Raw genomic sequence first — 16,882 nt, forward strand, 5'->3', positions numbered from 1 at the left:
AAAATGGCACAATAAATGACTTGTGAACGTTTTCTGGACGCGGTCACTTTTGTACGCGTTAGTAGGCATTTATTCTGCGGCAGAAAGTCGTTCGAGTCTTGCAGCAAAGCATTCTTTGGCTGTAACATTCCTGCTTGGATGTTGTGTACGGTGAAAGTGCTGGCCTAACTGGCACGCCTCTGCACTGTTTTATTTGGACAGTAACACTTAATGGGCTGCTGCACGTTCCCAATGTAACACTGGCACTCGGCTCAGATGGATACAGATGGCCAGGTTAAGGAGAGCAGGGAATGGCTCCAATCCAGGGGGTGTAAATCAGGGGGACGAGGATCTAAAGCCAGGAGTGGAGTGCTGGCAGGATACGATGGCTTTTTTCCCCTTTACTGGAAACATACCAAGGCCATGATGAGAGACAGAGACTCTGTTTAGTGTCCACACCTTTGCACCATCTATTAAATTCTCTCTCTTATAAATTACAGCACCGCTGGCATTTTCCTACCACCACCATTTGCAACTGTACGAAATCGCAAATGCAAAAGCCTAAATGCTTCCCGGCCATTGTCAGTTTCAAGTATTTGTTCTTTGCTTCCGTGCTAACCCTTTGTAACAAACTGACATTATTACTCGGTCTTATAGCATCGCTAGGAAAATTATACACCACCTGTCTTCACGCTGACAAATGAGGCCCCTGCAACAGAGAATTTAATGTAACCCTGCATAATTTCCATCTGCTTTCCAAGAAGAACAGCAGAACTGTGAATTGCACTAGAACAGTCATGTAGCCTGTGTTTGAGTAACACAAGAGTCCACGGAATCAGACTTTAAGTCGCATTCTGGCTCTGAAGGTACTCGACTCTTTATCTGAAAAATTTAAATAGTTTATATGCTCATTGTTTATCATGTGGGGTGGCACAGCGGGTAGCTCTGGTCCATCACAGCACCTGGGCTATGGGTTTGAACTTGGATCTGTCTGTATGAAGTTGGCATGTTCTTCCCATGTTCACATGGTTTCCTTTAACAGTCCAAAGACAAGTGTTTTAGGTGAACTGGCGAGTGCATATTGACTTCAGCGTATGTACGTGTCAGTGAATGAGTGTGTGATTGGCGAGGGAATGAATGGCTCATCCAGAATAGGCTTCAGGAATAGGCTCCAGCCCACTGCAACCCTGCATGACCACACAAACACATTCATGTTAAAATTTAAAGTACCGAGAATGTGAGATCAGTAAGGGAAGTTGCATCTCTGACAGCCTCTAATGCTGGGTGTCATGTCACATTAATGTACACATCCTCAATTTTCCTCATGCACACAGGATAGGTAACAGAATTACTGGAGGGCATTTATCTTGTCATCAAACAGAGAAGAAGCTCTGGTTACTGAGAGCGGAAGAAGTGTGCTACGTGCATTACTTATATTAAGGGCTGCTGAAAGGTGTCTTCATGCATTTACGCTCGCCTACCTATATTTATTTATAGTAGTCATAATTCCTATCTCAGCAACTTCGTATGTATTATGACAAGTGGTTTCTCCTGACCTCATCGTTGCTACATTTCTGACAACTTTGCACGAATAGTCGACCCTTTTTTTAACCAGTACTACAGAAGACAGACGTCAAAGATAAAAAAAAAAAAAAAAAAAACGATCTTAAGAAAGTTCTTCTGTACACAAGTGAAAATTTTGAGTACAATTTGAAGAAATATGTTTGATCAGGAAATGAGGGAAAATATCTTCCCGGCATCGGGAGAGAGGGTGCGATGATGCAGCCGGCTTGGCCAGGGTCCGTTCTGTGGCGGGTCTGGGGTTCGAGTCCTGTTGGGGTGACTTGCGACGGACTGGCATCTTGTCCTGGGTGTGTCCCCTCCCCCCTCGGCCCTGCGTCGCTGGGCTAGGCTGTGGCTCGCCGCGACAAGCGGTTGTACACGTTGTGTATGTGTGTGTATCTTCCCAGCTCTTTTACAGCAATTCCCACTGATGTAGAGCCCTTCGGGGTTGCTTTGCATTTACTCCTCTGTCTTGTTCGTACAATTACTGCAGTTTGCCCAGGTATACTCAAATTTTTGACTGCCACTGTGCGTTTAGATAAGTGATTACTAGCAGTGCTGATGAGAAGATAAGCAGCGTTTACAGAGCACTTAGAGGAATATAAGAGAACAGGGAGCCTTTCTGGTTAGCAGCCCTTAAAGTGAAATTTACAGCCTGCAGTTACGAAGGAGCTCAGGGGTCCATATGAGCCTATAAATATGAGCCCATCCTGAGCTGCTGTTGCACACCAAAAATCTGGTTAGTGTTAACATGGAAGTCCACAATTTCAGTCCAAACAAACAGAACTTACACTTGTATACACTTTAGCATGGTGAATCTACAGAGAGGCATCCACATGCAGATGGCGAGTACAGGTGGAACTGGACCGAAACCGTTAGTTTCACGATTCACATACGACTGCTGTGTGCATTATTCACTTACGGTGACATCTGAGTTATAATAATCTCCACCTTTCATCCAAAGTGATGTATGTCTGCTGTGAGGCCATATAAATACAGTACACCAAACATTCTGAAGGTTCTGACTGATGAATAAGGCCAAAACGTACCCTTGTACTTAATGGAAAATATACAATAATATACAAAGAAGTGCAGATGGCAAAATTATCAGGTCAGACTTAAATAGCTGTCAAAAACAGTACAAAATTCATAAGAACCTGTCTTTGTTGGAGAAGAACATCCAATCCAGTCATTTGAATCTTTTTGAAGTTTCGCAAAACACTTCCTGCAGACGTTTCCTCCAGACTCATAAAAACCCCTTGGAACTGCTGATGATCTACTTTTCAAGGCAGTCAAGGCCCCGGAGGCCTGGCTCTTCACCGGCACTGCGCGCTTTCCTGAAATAAGGAAAGTTTTTGGTTTGTCCTTATGTCTCCGTGTTTTACTCTCGAAGCATCTACAGCCAAGATGCCGCAAATGCTCGGTTTATTTATTATTTCACTGCTTGGCTTATGCTGTCATGCTAAGTGACTAGATAAAAGGGAGATTTAAACATTTATAACGCTGGATATACTAATGTAGCTTTTCAGTAGCTATTAAGTGCTTTGCTCGCAGGCAGCACAGAAGCAGGTAGCGCTGGTCTCAGCTCCTCGGTTGCGATTTGTCCCGCAATGGCCTCATGTCCTGTCCAGGTTGCACCCTGCTGCACAGCCTTTGCTTCTTGGATAGGCTCCGAACCGCCACGGCCCTGCGCTTAACAAGCTGTTGCCTTGCACTTGGAAGATCCTTCTTATGAATCCCCTGCTTTTGCACCCTTGAGCAACGTACTTACACCTTACGTTATACCGTGAACAAAGGCATTTGCTAAATACAGCGAGTGTGTGAATGAGAATAATGATCAAGGCCACTACAGCAGACCCAAGTCTGTGCCCTGCTACACTAACTGCGTTCTTTACAAATGGAAGCAGCCCAAAGTTATGCGGCGTGCAGAGACTTGCAAGGCACCAGAACACCAAAGTCTAAACTTTTTGTCCGAAGACTAGATGAGAATTTGTCCTAAGCATAGCAGCAACACTTGGATGTTCAACAGAAAGCCCTTTTTCTAGAATCCAGTTTAATTGTTTATATGCAGCCCTGAGCAGAAACACTTGTAAACATACACCACATGTTGGCTAAAAACAAAATGGCAATTCTGCAGTCAGCAGCAAAACAGTAGGTTTTACACTGTTCATCGCTTCATTTTTCAGTTATTCGTTGTTGTTCTGTGCTCCATCTCCTTTTTTCAAAGTCTCCAAGCAGTTATGGTTGCTTTTTTCAAAGGGCACTTTGCAACACAGAACGACAACATCGGACATTTCGTCATAACTACTTTAAATCAAAAGCTAATTGACTCTTCAGGCAGATCTGACATTCTTGAGCTTTTCATACATTAATGTACAAAATAATATAAAATTCACAGTAATAAAATAAATAGTTTTATGCAGATAAAGTCTCCACAAGTCATACATCTTTGAAATTCAATTTTATCAACTCATTCCGGCATGGTGAACTTACTCGGCTATGACCTCCATTTGAGAGTTCCCTCTCCAAAGTGCCAGAGAGCAATTCTGCTGTTACTTCCTTTTCCTTAGGATTCTCAGCAATATGCCTCATGTAACATATCAATATAAATGCTTTACAGATTAAATAAGTTTTTAAGCAGAACTTTGAAAATCCAGTTTTGCTAGTGAAAGTCTGAATAGCGTACGTTATCGTTCTTTGCTAGGCTATAAAGAATGTAAGTTATTACAATTTCCGTCAAACACATTCTGTAGATAAATTGTGAACATGTGGATGAATGACAGGCACATTGAATTTCCCCTTTCAGGTGTCCTTGGCTTTGGCACAAAATGTCACTGTAGAACTGAAGGTGAGGACAGTGACCAAAGATTCAGTTTTTCTGTTTCTGACATCTCTTCTGGATGCTGGCTTGAATTCATCTTCATGAGTTCTGCTAAAAAGAGCCAGCCTTCCCACCTCACTCCTTCATTAGCAAGACTGCGAGCAAACAATGCTGCGGTCACCACTGTGAAGTAAATGGATGTTTTGTGATCTATCTTGGTCTAAGTGCTCATGCTAGCTCCTTTGAAAGTGAGGATGGTGAAAATGAGCGGAGGCTGGTGCTGACACATTACTCTTTCCGACGGGAGAGTCTCTGAATCAGGCCACGCCATTCGGCCCTCTTCTGCGTGATGTACGTTGGCGTGATGATCTGAGTGAGGGCCTGCGGGGCCACCCCTTGCCCAATGCTGTCACACAATGCCTCAGTGTTGCAGATGACATACATGCCACAGTCATAGCTGTTCTGCTGGGCAGGTGCCAGCTCCTCCACAAAGAGTGGCTTTTTCGCAGCCCCTAAAAAGGACTCGAGCTTGCTGGCGATGCGGCGGGCATGCAAGGCGTTGCTGCCGCTCTGCGAGTCGTAGTGGGAGAAGCAGCCGCTGTCCCGTCGATACAGCAGCAGGCTCCAGTGAGTACCTCCAGCTGTCTGGTGGGAGTTGTCATTGACGGCTAGGAAGACCCAGCGGCAGGCTGGGAGATTTAAGGGCTCCAAGAAGAGGGCCAACTCCTCCTGGCTGGAGGTGCACTTGATGAACTGTGTGACCTCAGGGCTGATGAAACACGCTGCTTTGCTCAGGCCCTTGAAACGCTCTATGGTAAAGTACTCGAAGGCAAAACCAATCACCTGGTCATTAAGCCAGTATGGGCCCTCCAGAAGAGCCACGTCCGAGCGCCTCAAAAGACTGTCCTGGTAACTCAAGACCACTGGGTCCATTTTGCAGATCTCACAGAGGTCGCCAGAGTTCCTGGGAAACATGAGTGAGAGGAGCTTAACTGCAATTCCATTTGCAATCTTGTATTTGGTAAACATGAAATAACATTCCGACTTGATTTTAGGAATAGTTGTGGTAGCTGGAAAATTCTATTTTGTGAATGGTATTGATATTACAGGCATCTTTTGATGAATCAGTTCCTAAAACCTGTAGATATCAAAATATCAGATAGCAAAAGCCTATTTCCTTTTTATTTTAAATGGGGAAAAATGTGTTCCCAGCCCATCCAAAAACCCCAAACAAATTTTCCAGAATATCACTGGACTACTGTAAAACATCTACATGATTGCAGCACAACATAAAGCAGATTTACACACTTAGTATTCCAGGAACTTCCCTGTTTTTTAAGAGACTGCTTATCCTATGGAGAACACATCACCTAAACGCAGGTTCCACTGAGTACGATGTTTATTTTGAACAACTTTCTAAAACTGTGCACTCCTGCTACAATGCACATATATACCAGGAAAAAAAGATCAGTTTGTCTCTGCAATCACTCAAGTGAATAATACACCCAATATGGGCGACAGACACTCCTGTGGCATTTCGTAGACTTCCCGTACTGCCCCACTGTCTTAAAGCAACACACTCACATTCCTAACACACCTACAGAAAGATGTGGATGAAGCCATGCCAACTACAGTACATTACCGTACCTCCGCTTCCCTCAAGCAAGGCGTGGCTTTTATTTTTTTGGACATGATGGATAAATTGTGTTTATACTGATTTGTTTCATAAATCGTACCATTCTGTAACAAAGAACACTCCTGTTAACACTGACTGGCTTACTGTATTAGAACTTTGGAAACTTCTCGATAAGCTGATTCACAACATGTGAAATCTAGTATACCACACAAATCAACTCAACTCTACTCTGGCAAGCTTTCTGCATGACAAGTCTATTGTATTACAGAATACTCCCCAATTCTTCTACCTGGCAGACTCCCTATATAAGCAGTGTCCCTGATCCTTAACATGAACACAGCTAAGATTAAAAGTTTAACTTGATTTGTTCATACCTTTAGTCACTTTTACCACTTTTTACCAGAATCAAAAAAGTACACAAAAGACATCTATTTATTTATAATTTGCAGGTTAGGTTGTGTAAAAACCTCATATAAAGCTATAATAAATGTTCTAATACTTCCATCCATCAGTCTGTTACCCAGAATCCCATGCTGTAATGCAGGATAGCAGTGGTCTTGAACCAGTCCCAGAAGTACAGGGCATGAGGCTGGATAAAATATCCATTACAGTGTATCTTCTATTATTCTTTATTAAAATCAAAATACTTTAAATAAATTACTGAGAATAAAAATACATCCTCAATCTCCTATTCCGTCCCGACAGATCAATCGCATAAATACGTAAGCTGCTCGGCAGCTCCTGGTGCCATTTTCAACTAATTTTATAATTTACACAGTCAATGAAAGCTTAATAATAGACATCCCTTAATTTATTTAAGAGATAGGCATAACTAAGAAAAACACTTTATAAGACTTAATTTCAACATTAACTTCAAGCTTCACTAAAATTCACTAGAACTGATACTTGACAAGGGGGCATGTTGGCGCAGTGGGTTCAGCTGGTGCCCACTTTGTGGCGGGTTTGGGGTTCGAGCCCTGCTGGGAGTGCCCTGTGATGGACCGGGGTCCCATCCTACGTGTGTCCCCTCCCCCTTCGGCCTTGCGCCATGTTGCCGGGTGAGGCTCTGGCTCGCCGCGACCCCGCCTGGGACAAGTGGTTGTTGACGATGGATGGATGGATGATAGTTGACAAGTCATCCCATAAACACGTAAAATGTGTCATCTTGTTACTGATCAACACAGACAGGTACTTTAAACACCGTGCAAAGTGACTGAATCCAGTTTTCCAATCCTGCTCAGTCTGGGTGTGTTTTAGTGCACACGGAAATGTAAGGATCTGGCATATACTGAACAACACTCGTACCTATCCCCGTTTTATTACATAGATCCCTGCACGTGTAGTCCGGTGGACTGCACAAAGCTCTTCCCTGTTTTGATGAGCAAGCTCCCTGCATGAAACTAAATGCAAAACCTGTCTTGTGGGGGTGGGGGAACAACAGGAGGGCGGATCTTCTATATGCACCGCCCACAAATTTGAATGGGCGTGTCCTAAAGTCCGTAACAGGGAAATGCCACCGGAAGGGAGGTCATGCATACCGCAAAAATGATATTATCTCGCTCCTATTTCATGTCCCCCGAGCTCTGCGTGTCTTTTTGCTTGTTGCCTGCAGTAATGGTACTGACAGCACACTGAAATTTACATACATTGACATACCGTGGTCATAACGAATAATTCGTCGAATTCCTCCACAACCCACCTGCGTATCTAAGGAAAAACTGATAAATGCCATGGAAATGCTCTGCTGAATATTCGGACACATACAGCTTCGAAAATAACCATCTGGTCAAAATATATGGCAGCTATATCCATCCTAAGATCCTAGCCGTCGTCATGATTGATTTTGATTGTGACACCGCATTGTGTATAGAACTGGCTTGCTAAATTAAATTATTCGAAATCATGAGGAAATCTGTGGTGCGGATCATTTACAACAGGCAGCAGCAGCTGTGCTACCCCGCTTACCTTACTGAAAACACGGATCACGGTAGCTTCGCAGATGACCGCGGACCCTCATCGCAAGCTCAGAAACGACGAGTACCGTAAAGTGGTTTCTCAACGCTTTTACGACCTGCTTAAGTTTTGCGACAGGGCCGCTGGGAAACCGCAATTCTTCACGTCCTCTGGGCAGCCATTTTCTCACTTGCGCCCCCTAGCCGTGGACGAGCGCAGTGACCGCGAGAGCGCGCAGTGCACGACTTTGAGAGGCGGCACTGATTAGTAGAGACAGAAAGCAGGCGGACTTGTGGCAAACGTGAACGCGGGAGGAGAGACTGCTTTTATTTTTGCCGCTGAGGAGAAACAGAATTGTCAGCTCACACGTCGTGGTGAACGTTTGGAAGCCGAGAATGGGAATGATGGTGTAAAAAAAAAAAACAAAAAACCCAAACCCCACAATAACGGGGAAAAGGATATATATTTTTTACAAGATTAGGTTTTTTTTTTTCTTCTCCTCGCTCGCTCGCTGTACCATCAATCTGAGGCGCGCACGGAGCCGGATTCGGGCTGAGAGTTGAGGTGAGACTTTTCACTGTTCGTCTGCCTGACACTTTATTCTTTTTAAGGGACGGTTCGTTCGTGTAGCCGGCTACTCTGGACGTTTCCCCCCCCAATCCTGTCCGTCGCGACTTGCCTGATGGTGGCGGTGGCCTGACTGAGCTGTGTGTGCGTGCGTGCGCGCGCGGCGTCTCGCGCCCTGGGACTCTCGCGAAGCGGGGTCTCGCGCGCGGACCGCCGGCTCTCTCTGTCTCTGGCGGAGACGGCGCGTTACAGGTAGCTAATTGAGTTCCCACGACCAAATGAAAAGTACGACTCTGTAAATAAGGCGCTCGCCGCGCTTAATGTGGCAATAGTTGACAGCGGGCGTTAAAAATTCGGTCACGTCAGTGCGCGGCTGTGTGGCTTTTCTACGCTGGCTGGGAACGAAGGAGGAGAGATCATGGATGGACATGGACTGGAGCAGTAGCGCGCACGGACGCCGGAGCGGAGCCGGAGGTGCTGCTGTGTGTTCAGACTCAGCGGCCCTGAGGCGAACTGCCTGCCTGGGCTCTTCGCTTCATCACCTGGACGCTCTGAGGACAGAATAACACCCACGAGTGAGCAGCATGTGGTTGAGGAACCAGCAGAGGAGTAACAAATACATGATTCACACACACATGTGACATGATTCGCAGCGACCCTCCTCAGCCTCAGACTGAGCATGTAAGTTGCTGGGGTTTGGAGACTCGCACTGAACTGCAGGGTTTCGAGGGTTAGGGGCTCTGGGGAGTCGACTATGAATCATTCATTCATTGGGTCTCTTGGGCTCAATTGGGCTTCTTATCATTGGGGTCTTTTTGGAGTTTCTCTAGCTGTCACACACTGGGGAATCTGTGTGTCTGGGTCTGGTCTGGAGTCGAGATGGGGAATCGCCGGGGCTTCGTTCGTGGGTTCTGGCGACTGAGCGTTTCTTGAAGTAAGTATTCCGCTGATGAGTTTCGGTAGGGCCTGTTGTGATTTGGAGACTCTCGCTAGGTTTTTCTTGGAGTCTAGACTGGTATCACTTGGGTTTTTTTGAGGTTCGCACCGGTATCGGATGGGTTTGAAGAGGTATGCCACGGATATCGGAGGACAGGTATGTACAGTATCGTATGGGAGTAACTCGGAGAAGGGTATGCACTATGCACTGTATATTCAGTTAAAATGCAGGGCTTTTGGAGAGTTAAAGGGGTGGATGATGAAAGAGAATTCCAAATACATGATGTTTTGTACAATGCATGCTCCAGGATCTGCAAGTTATTTTCCTTTACTTTAGTATGCCCATGTCAACATTTACTTAATTTTTCATTTCTTTCATGTAGACTCACTTTGTTACATGATTTCATTCTCTGCTGGATAATCATCTCTCTCTACAGGTCCTATCATGAAATTTTCACCATAAATACAGTATAACCTTACAGTTGCCGTACAGGCGTGGTGACAAGATATGTTTTTTCTTAGTCTGACATGGACAGCTTGTATCCTTACAAGCAAAGATTAGAATGAGAGAGAAGTTTGAGAGGAGAAATGAGGAGCCTGTCCTTGCTTACTGTTATAAATGGAACTTAGAGGGTAACATGACAGTGATGTAGTTTTGGAGTGGTGGCATTTTTGCACAGCATGCTGAAGTGAGCTTTTCAGATGTTTTTCACCCTTGAAGTTTAGGTTTAAATTGTGGTGTTGCTATTTAAAATGCTATTTTAGCAGTCCACCAGCACTTCAAAACCAGCTGCATGCATTGTGAGTCAGAAAGGTAAACATTAAGGGTGTCAAACATGGGAGTGACTGGTGCTATAGTCATTTGTATGACAAAGTCAGAGGCCAGATGCCCTGTTTTTGCATTGTATTGCTTGAGGTTGGAGATTAATGGTGAGTTTGGGCATTTGCCTTGCTTTCCCGATTTTGGCTAGTACCAGCCTGTTTCCTTGTGAATGGATTGAAATGCTGCTGCCAAGTGGCACTGTACACAGGACTAATGTAAAGCCATGACAGTATCGTTCATAATTCTTTTTCAGTGTTAAATGAGTTCATTTGTAATGTCATATTCTTTCTGAAAAGTAGCGATTTAGCCCAAAAAGGTACCAACTGAGCAGCAGGACAGTTTGCTTCACCTCAACATTTAGTCCTGTCCATGTTGACTTCAGAAATCTTTGAGGTTGAGAATTTAGGTGATGTGCTGTAGAGTGCAAATCTGCTGTTTCCAGCAAGTACACACTGAGGTGAATTTCTAAGTACTCCAAGCATCTTGTGCTGTGTGCATTGTCACGTGCTGGAGTGTCATGGTCTGCTGCTCTGGGAAATCTTGGCCTCATGATAGGATGCTGGGTGAGTAAAGCATCTTATCAGTTTAGTATTTCTCACTTTGTGATGAGCCGAGCTCACTAAGGATTCTGCACCGGAGGCTATTGCAGAGTTTAAATATGTTTAACATTTATATGCACGTTGACTGCTGTTTGGTTTGGTTATGGGTTTCTATTAGAAGGAAAAGTCTTACATTTACATTTATGCGTTTAAATTTATTCATTTAGCAGACGCTTTTGTCCAAAGCGACGTACATCTCAGCAAAAGTACAATTTATGCATTACATTGAGAGAAGGAGACATAGCTGCAGACATGAGTCTCAAGCAAACCTAGTTTGTTCCCTACCGCTTGCTACACTGAGGTTCATCGCTCAAGTAGGTGCATAAGACAGACAAATCCTGATACCGACACCAATTTTTTTAATTAAATATTATAAGATACACAAATGAGCAGTACAATACTAGAGTGATGGTCTTAATTAAGTCTTGAAAGTCTTAATTACTTTTTAATGGTTTTGCTCTGATTCCTGAAATGGTCAAAGTTTTCCTTTATCTGCAAGGTTTTAGACATAAAGCTTCCAGTGTACTTTCTTATTGAACAATCTGTAGTTGTTAGCTTTGATATCAATCTTTCCTTTTGTTCTGCTCTCACTTCCAGAAATTCTTGCAAGACATTTTTGTCCGTTTTTAGAAGTCTTTGTGTTAACCCTTTGGCTCCTTAGTTGAGTTTTTGATTCATACCCCATTAGTGCGTTTGCTCTGTCATTTCTTTCAGCCCCGTTTTTATCTAAATAGTTGTGTGTACTGAATTTAGTTTTAAAAAAAAAATTAGGTTAAGCTTGATTAATATTTGCAAAGAATTTGCTATACAAACCACATTTTTGCTGTCTGTAAAAGATAAAAAGTTGGAAACATCTGCCATGATATTTTATGAAGAAAAATCTTGTTAGAGCAAGAGGCCAGGCAGTGCAGCTAAGAATTTTTACTTGCATTAGTTTATGACACTTACAGGTGTCCTTGAGGGTTAGTATGGTGGCCCACTGGATAGTCTTGTGATCTCACTGTTCCAGAGTTGTGGTACCAGTCTGGCTTGTGAATGGTATTTATCTTCAGAAATGGCCCACAGTTTCTCTCACGTGCCACACAGGATGGAATACCTGCAGTGCATGATGTGTTTTTGTCAGGGACGGACATGCAAGGATGAGACAGCTGGGCAGCTGACTGGCACTGACAGATGATGGCACTTCCTCTTGCTGATGCCATTCAGCTCAGGGGCCAGCTGGCTGTCCGCCCTCAGTGCTTACTATGCCAGCAGACCTCTCACCCCTTGCCCTGAGGGGAGCCACAACGCATCTTGTTAATCAGTGCAAACGTGAGGAAACAGCTGCAACCCGGCAGAGACCATCATTGCTGGTCACTTTGCACTGCTGCTGTGTCAGTCGTGGTCTAGGAACTGCTGCTTGGTTCTGCTTAACTGCATAACTTAGTTTTGAAAGAAACTTAAGTAGTCACATATTCAATTTACTTACTTTGCAGAGGCAGTTCAGGGTCCTAACTCAGTGTATGGCAGCTGTCTGTGTACAGATTTGACCCTAGTGTCTTGTCGCAAGCTTTAAAACACTACACCACTTGGACAGACTATACTTCTTCATCTACTTAGCAATTAGCCTCTCATCCTGTTTAGTTTTGAGACAAACTCTTTGGGAGAAGTGTGCAAGCAATTACTGGTGCCTGGAGGAGCATGGAGAGAAAGTCAAAGGCCACATTTTAAAAAGTTCAGTTTCTTTGTTTTATTATATCATTGCACATAATGTATTCTTTTAACTAAACAATTGAAGAAAAAGAGCTCAAAGGCCTCTCTAAATTATATATACAACTGCATAAAAGGCAAGGTTGTACAAAGACCTTTGAAAGCCCTGTGGGAGAAGGCACTGCTCTGTTTTTGTCTTGTATGGGATGGAGGTGAATAGGCTTCTGAAAAGAAGTCTGAAGTTGGTGGTGTTGATAGGATGTAGATTGTAGCATGTCGAAGCAATGTCTTAACTTGTCCCCCAACTGCAGTTTGGACTTTTCACATATGGGCGGAAATGGCAATTTAACTGAAGGGTAGACACCACCAAAGTTGTCTGTTGAAGTTGATCGCTATCCCTGCTGTGTTCTTTTGCTGAAACTGCATGTTCCATTGCTGGAAATGTAGGGAGAGCAGTAGGGCCATGCTTTTTGCTGTCCAGATGAAGTGTTTCATGTTTTGAGTTGGTATATCAATTGCTGTGGTTTTAATCTAACCAGTTAGGCACTGGGATAACCATCATTGTGGTTTAAAGTCAGTTATGCATGCTCTCAAATCTCCATTTCTTTTCCAGTCTTTCATGCAATCCAGTTCTCTTGCATCTATTGGATGCCTTTAACTATTATGGAAATGCAGACCTAAGTCAGCCTCGACTCCCAGTGACTGCTCCATGTGACAAGGTGTTAAAACTGTTGTTTGCTTTTGGCTATGAGAACAGGTTTTCTCCCTCATTTTGTTTTGATATTTGTGAAGAATGGTGGTCAGTAAACTTTAAGGTTTTTCACTTCCACAAAGGAATTGTTAAACTCTTAAGTTTTCAACTGGAATTGTTAAGCGCTAAAAAGTTTTCATCAATTTCCTTGTAGTTGTCTGTAAAATGGTTCATTGATGTTGTATTACCTAGAGTGTTTACTTGGATACGGTTGATTGTAGCCTTGATAGTCCAAGCAATTATAGTTTGTAAGAAAAGCAAGGTGTGTGGGAAAGCATGAAAAGTTCTGAACTGGATCTGGGCTACCTCAGCAGTGTTTAGGTGGGAGATTGCATTTGGAAAAAAGCTCTTGTCCCATCACAGATAAACTTTGGTCAGTTCCTATTTTCATTCAGCCCCTTTTTCCATCTTGGCACATGGGGCTCAAAGCTGAAAGCATCTGAAATTTAAGCTCCAGTGTTTGGAGTTTTCTTTGTTTTTAATGAAGAGAAAACCTTAAGTACAACATCAGAATACCAGGAAGTCAATTCTAAAATTCTAAATTACGCTCCCCAAAGAACCCCCCCCCCCCCCTTGACTGTAGATATCGTTCACAGGCAGAGTTGTCAAGCTGTGCTGAGAATTTGATGGGTTAAATGAACCTCCTTTACAGACTTCTTTAATTTCATAGTGACATCTTTATATCAGTCGTATAAAGCGGTCAATTACAGGACATACACACTCAACAGGAGCTCAGAGATAATCAAAGGAGAGCTTTCAGTTCAGATTTGTACTATGTAGTTAAGGTTTGGGCTGTAACCTGTCATTTTCAATCTGCTTTCAGACTATTTTAAAAGTGCCACCTTGTCGTATGGGTCAGTTTAAGACATCCCTAAGAATAAAGGATTGCAGAATGCACATATGATCACCAGCAGCCTTTCTGCATCTGTTTTTCTTCAGCTCTTTTAGAGGCAGAGATGGTATTGCAGAGTCATTCTTTGAGCTGGCCATTGGCTGGCCTCTTCCTGCCTTGCACGATCTACCCGAAGAGCTGACAGTAGCGGTAGTGGCTGCCCTCAGAATCTTGCAGTAACCCCCGCCCTCCTCCCCAGGGGCCCTGTGATGGACACTGGAGAAGAGAGGTGGCTAGACGGGCCTTCCAGCCATGTGTCTCAGGGGTGTTGCCTGACAAAGGGGGTGTGGCCTCCCGACCAGCTGTATGGCCTCTTGCACAGCTCTTAATTACAGGGCAGGCTAGGCCTGGCCCCACAGCTGTAAGGAAGGATTGGCCGACACACTGTGCTCAACAGCTGCAGCACTGGGCTTGCTTACAGCAGGACTTACCAGGGTTAGCTGCCATTTGCTACTTCTATCAGTTCATTTTTACTTTGATGCACTTAATTCTTACATGATTTCAAGATAAGACAGCAGTCTGGTTGTGTTATGGTAGGAGTTATGGTAACTTGCAAGTTATTACACACAGACTGTTTACATAATTTGTAATCCACTTACTGATACTTTTTGTTTTGTGTAGATTTGATAATAAAATAACCAGCATATTTTACAAAGTGTGATTGCATAAGGAAGCTGTTTACCTTGTGAAGTGAAAATGCTGTCTTTTCACCAGTCATCTTACATTGTCATTTAGCAGGCGATTTTCTTCAAAGCGATGTGATTGAAAAACACAATGAATGCATTACATCAACAGATGAGTTGTTTATTCTTTGGGTTTGATATTACAGAACAAGAAATTTCCCAAAAATTACTCTGGCTTCTTTCTTGAATATGTTTTAGATGGGTCGCATATTCTAACACAGTTTTATGAGGAGTAACAAAAAGCATTGTATACATCTTTCATCCAAAGCACTTTTCCTGTGTGCCAGAGTACATGAGAGGCCTTTTTGGAAACCGTGTCAATCAGTGAGAAAAAGCACAGCAGTCTTTGTTGTTTATCGTATAGTTGCAGCACTGATATGAGTTGTAGGGCACTGAGGAGCAGGAGGTTTATCTTACCTCCCACAATGGACGTTCTCTTGTGGATTCTAGGAGTACAGTGTTCACTGCAGGTGCCCTTACAGTTCAGGCATTCCACTGGGATGGCGATCAGAGACTGAACCAGAGGCAAGTTCCTCCTTTCTCTCTCAGCATCTGCAAAGCCTGCTCTAGCTGCTGGACTAAAACTTCAGAGGCAGGAAGGGTGGCTAAAGGGAGGGGAGCTGTAACACTCTTATCTAAGCACTGACCCTGCACCATCCTGTAAAAGCATGTTGTTCACCTGCCACTGGGGAGTTATTCATCTCCTCCAACACATTCTCAGACTGGGGTTCCTGCCAAATTGAATATCCTCTGCAGAATAAAACCCCAGTTTTCTCCTTGTGGTATTGGAGTTTTTTCTTTTTTGCTGAGTTTGCTTTTGTGGTGCATATGTGTAAAGGCAGAGGTTCCATATGAACCATGTCTTATGGTTAAGAAGAGCCCACCCAGTCTAGTACCGTGCTTGAAGTAATTTATTATTTGCTGTCGATTTGTTGTGTTGTCTTGGTACCTGCCCCAACCATTTCATCTCGAGTTCAAAGTGGGTGCGCCAAAGACACACTGAGAGGAGATGTGTTGATCAGAGACCCTCTGTGCAAATGTATTTAAATAGCATCCTGTCCTTTGCTGCTTGTTTTCCTCATTTATGTGACCAGAAGGGTTTACAGTCATGTTTTATATTTGTTTACGGGTACCATGTTTCAGTGCTGCTCTCCTAAAGTGAAGAATGGCAGTATGAATTCATGTATATCCAGGTCAAAGTCAATCTGTGTCAAAGAAAATATTACCAGTAGTTCACTCTTACATTGATTTCCCATGTTCTGACCATCAGCTGATAAGGCTGGTGATCATGTGGAAATAAAGGGCCATCAAATTGTAGCTAATGACCACAGAGTCTTCTTCACTCAAATCAATTAGGCACAATCACTCTTTTAGTTTATATTTGTTTAACTCATTGACACTCAGTGCCGGGATTAGGTCTTCTGAGAATTTATAGGAGTCAGAAATTATTATTCCAGCCCAGTTAATGGCTCTGAGGTGATTGTACATTGATTCATTTCTGGGGACAAACATGGAACTTATTGGACCTTAAAAGAAAATCTGGGATTGAATTAAACTCACATACACACACACATTTTCAGAACCGCTTGTCCCATATGAGATCACGGGGAACCGGAGCCTACCCGGTAACACAGGGCGTAAGGCCGGAGGGGGAGGGGATACACCCAGGACGGGACGCCAGTCCGTCGCAAGGAACCCCAAGCGGGACTCGAACCCCAGACCCACCGGAGAGCAGGACTGTGGTCCAACCCACTGCGCCACCGCACCCCACTGAATTAAACTTCAAGGATGTTTTTTCATTTTAATTTGTTTTTTATTATCTTGGATATCCATATTTTTCTTTCTTGAAAATTTTAAATGTTGTGCTTGATTTCTTTGTCGCTATTTAAAAAAAAAAATAATGAACATTGTTAGTGTTAATGAGTAGCTGTGTAATATTGTGTTACTTATATTGAAATGGTAATTATGAAAGGAACACATCACCTTGTCT

At 43.5% G+C, this 16,882-nt stretch overlaps 2 protein-coding genes across 7 annotated transcripts in view; one reads left to right on the top strand and one right to left on the bottom strand.

Moving 5' to 3' along the window:
• Window positions 1–3,583: 3,583 nt before the first annotated feature.
• senp8 (SUMO peptidase family member, NEDD8 specific) lies at window positions 3,584–8,035 on the bottom strand. Its single transcript, XM_018752674.2, has 2 exons — window positions 7,965–8,035; window positions 3,584–5,327 (listed from the first exon to the last, which is right to left on the bottom strand). Exon 2 carries the CDS (start codon window positions 5,294–5,296, stop codon window positions 4,652–4,654), a length of 645 nt encoding a protein of 214 aa, XP_018608190.1. The 5' UTR covers window positions 5,297–5,327; window positions 7,965–8,035; the 3' UTR covers window positions 3,584–4,651.
• A 177-nt stretch (window positions 8,036–8,212) lies between these two features.
• Window positions 8,213–16,882, top strand: part of myo9aa (myosin IXAa) — a 105,366-nt gene continuing 96,696 nt past the window's right edge. For 3 of the 6 annotated variants that reach the window (XM_018752602.2, XM_018752607.2, XM_018752605.2), the window contains exon 1: window positions 8,213–8,516. The gene's annotated coding sequence lies outside the window, so the exon portion shown is untranslated. Of the gene's footprint in view, window positions 8,517–8,708; window positions 9,201–16,882 lie in introns of those variants that run through there. The other 3 variants (XM_018752604.2, XM_018752606.2, XM_018752603.2) reach the window with 2 other exon arrangements.

This window comes from Scleropages formosus, chromosome 11 (assembly GCF_900964775.1).
Source record: "Scleropages formosus chromosome 11, fSclFor1.1, whole genome shotgun sequence".
In the NCBI taxonomy this organism is placed as follows: domain Eukaryota; kingdom Metazoa; phylum Chordata; class Actinopteri; order Osteoglossiformes; family Osteoglossidae; genus Scleropages; species Scleropages formosus.

What these genes read in the sequence shown, in the direction of transcription:
- senp8 (XM_018752674.2), bottom strand. Translation starts at nt 5,296, where the DNA reads ATGGACCCAGTGGTCTTGAGTTACCAGGACAGTCTTTTGAGGCGCTCG.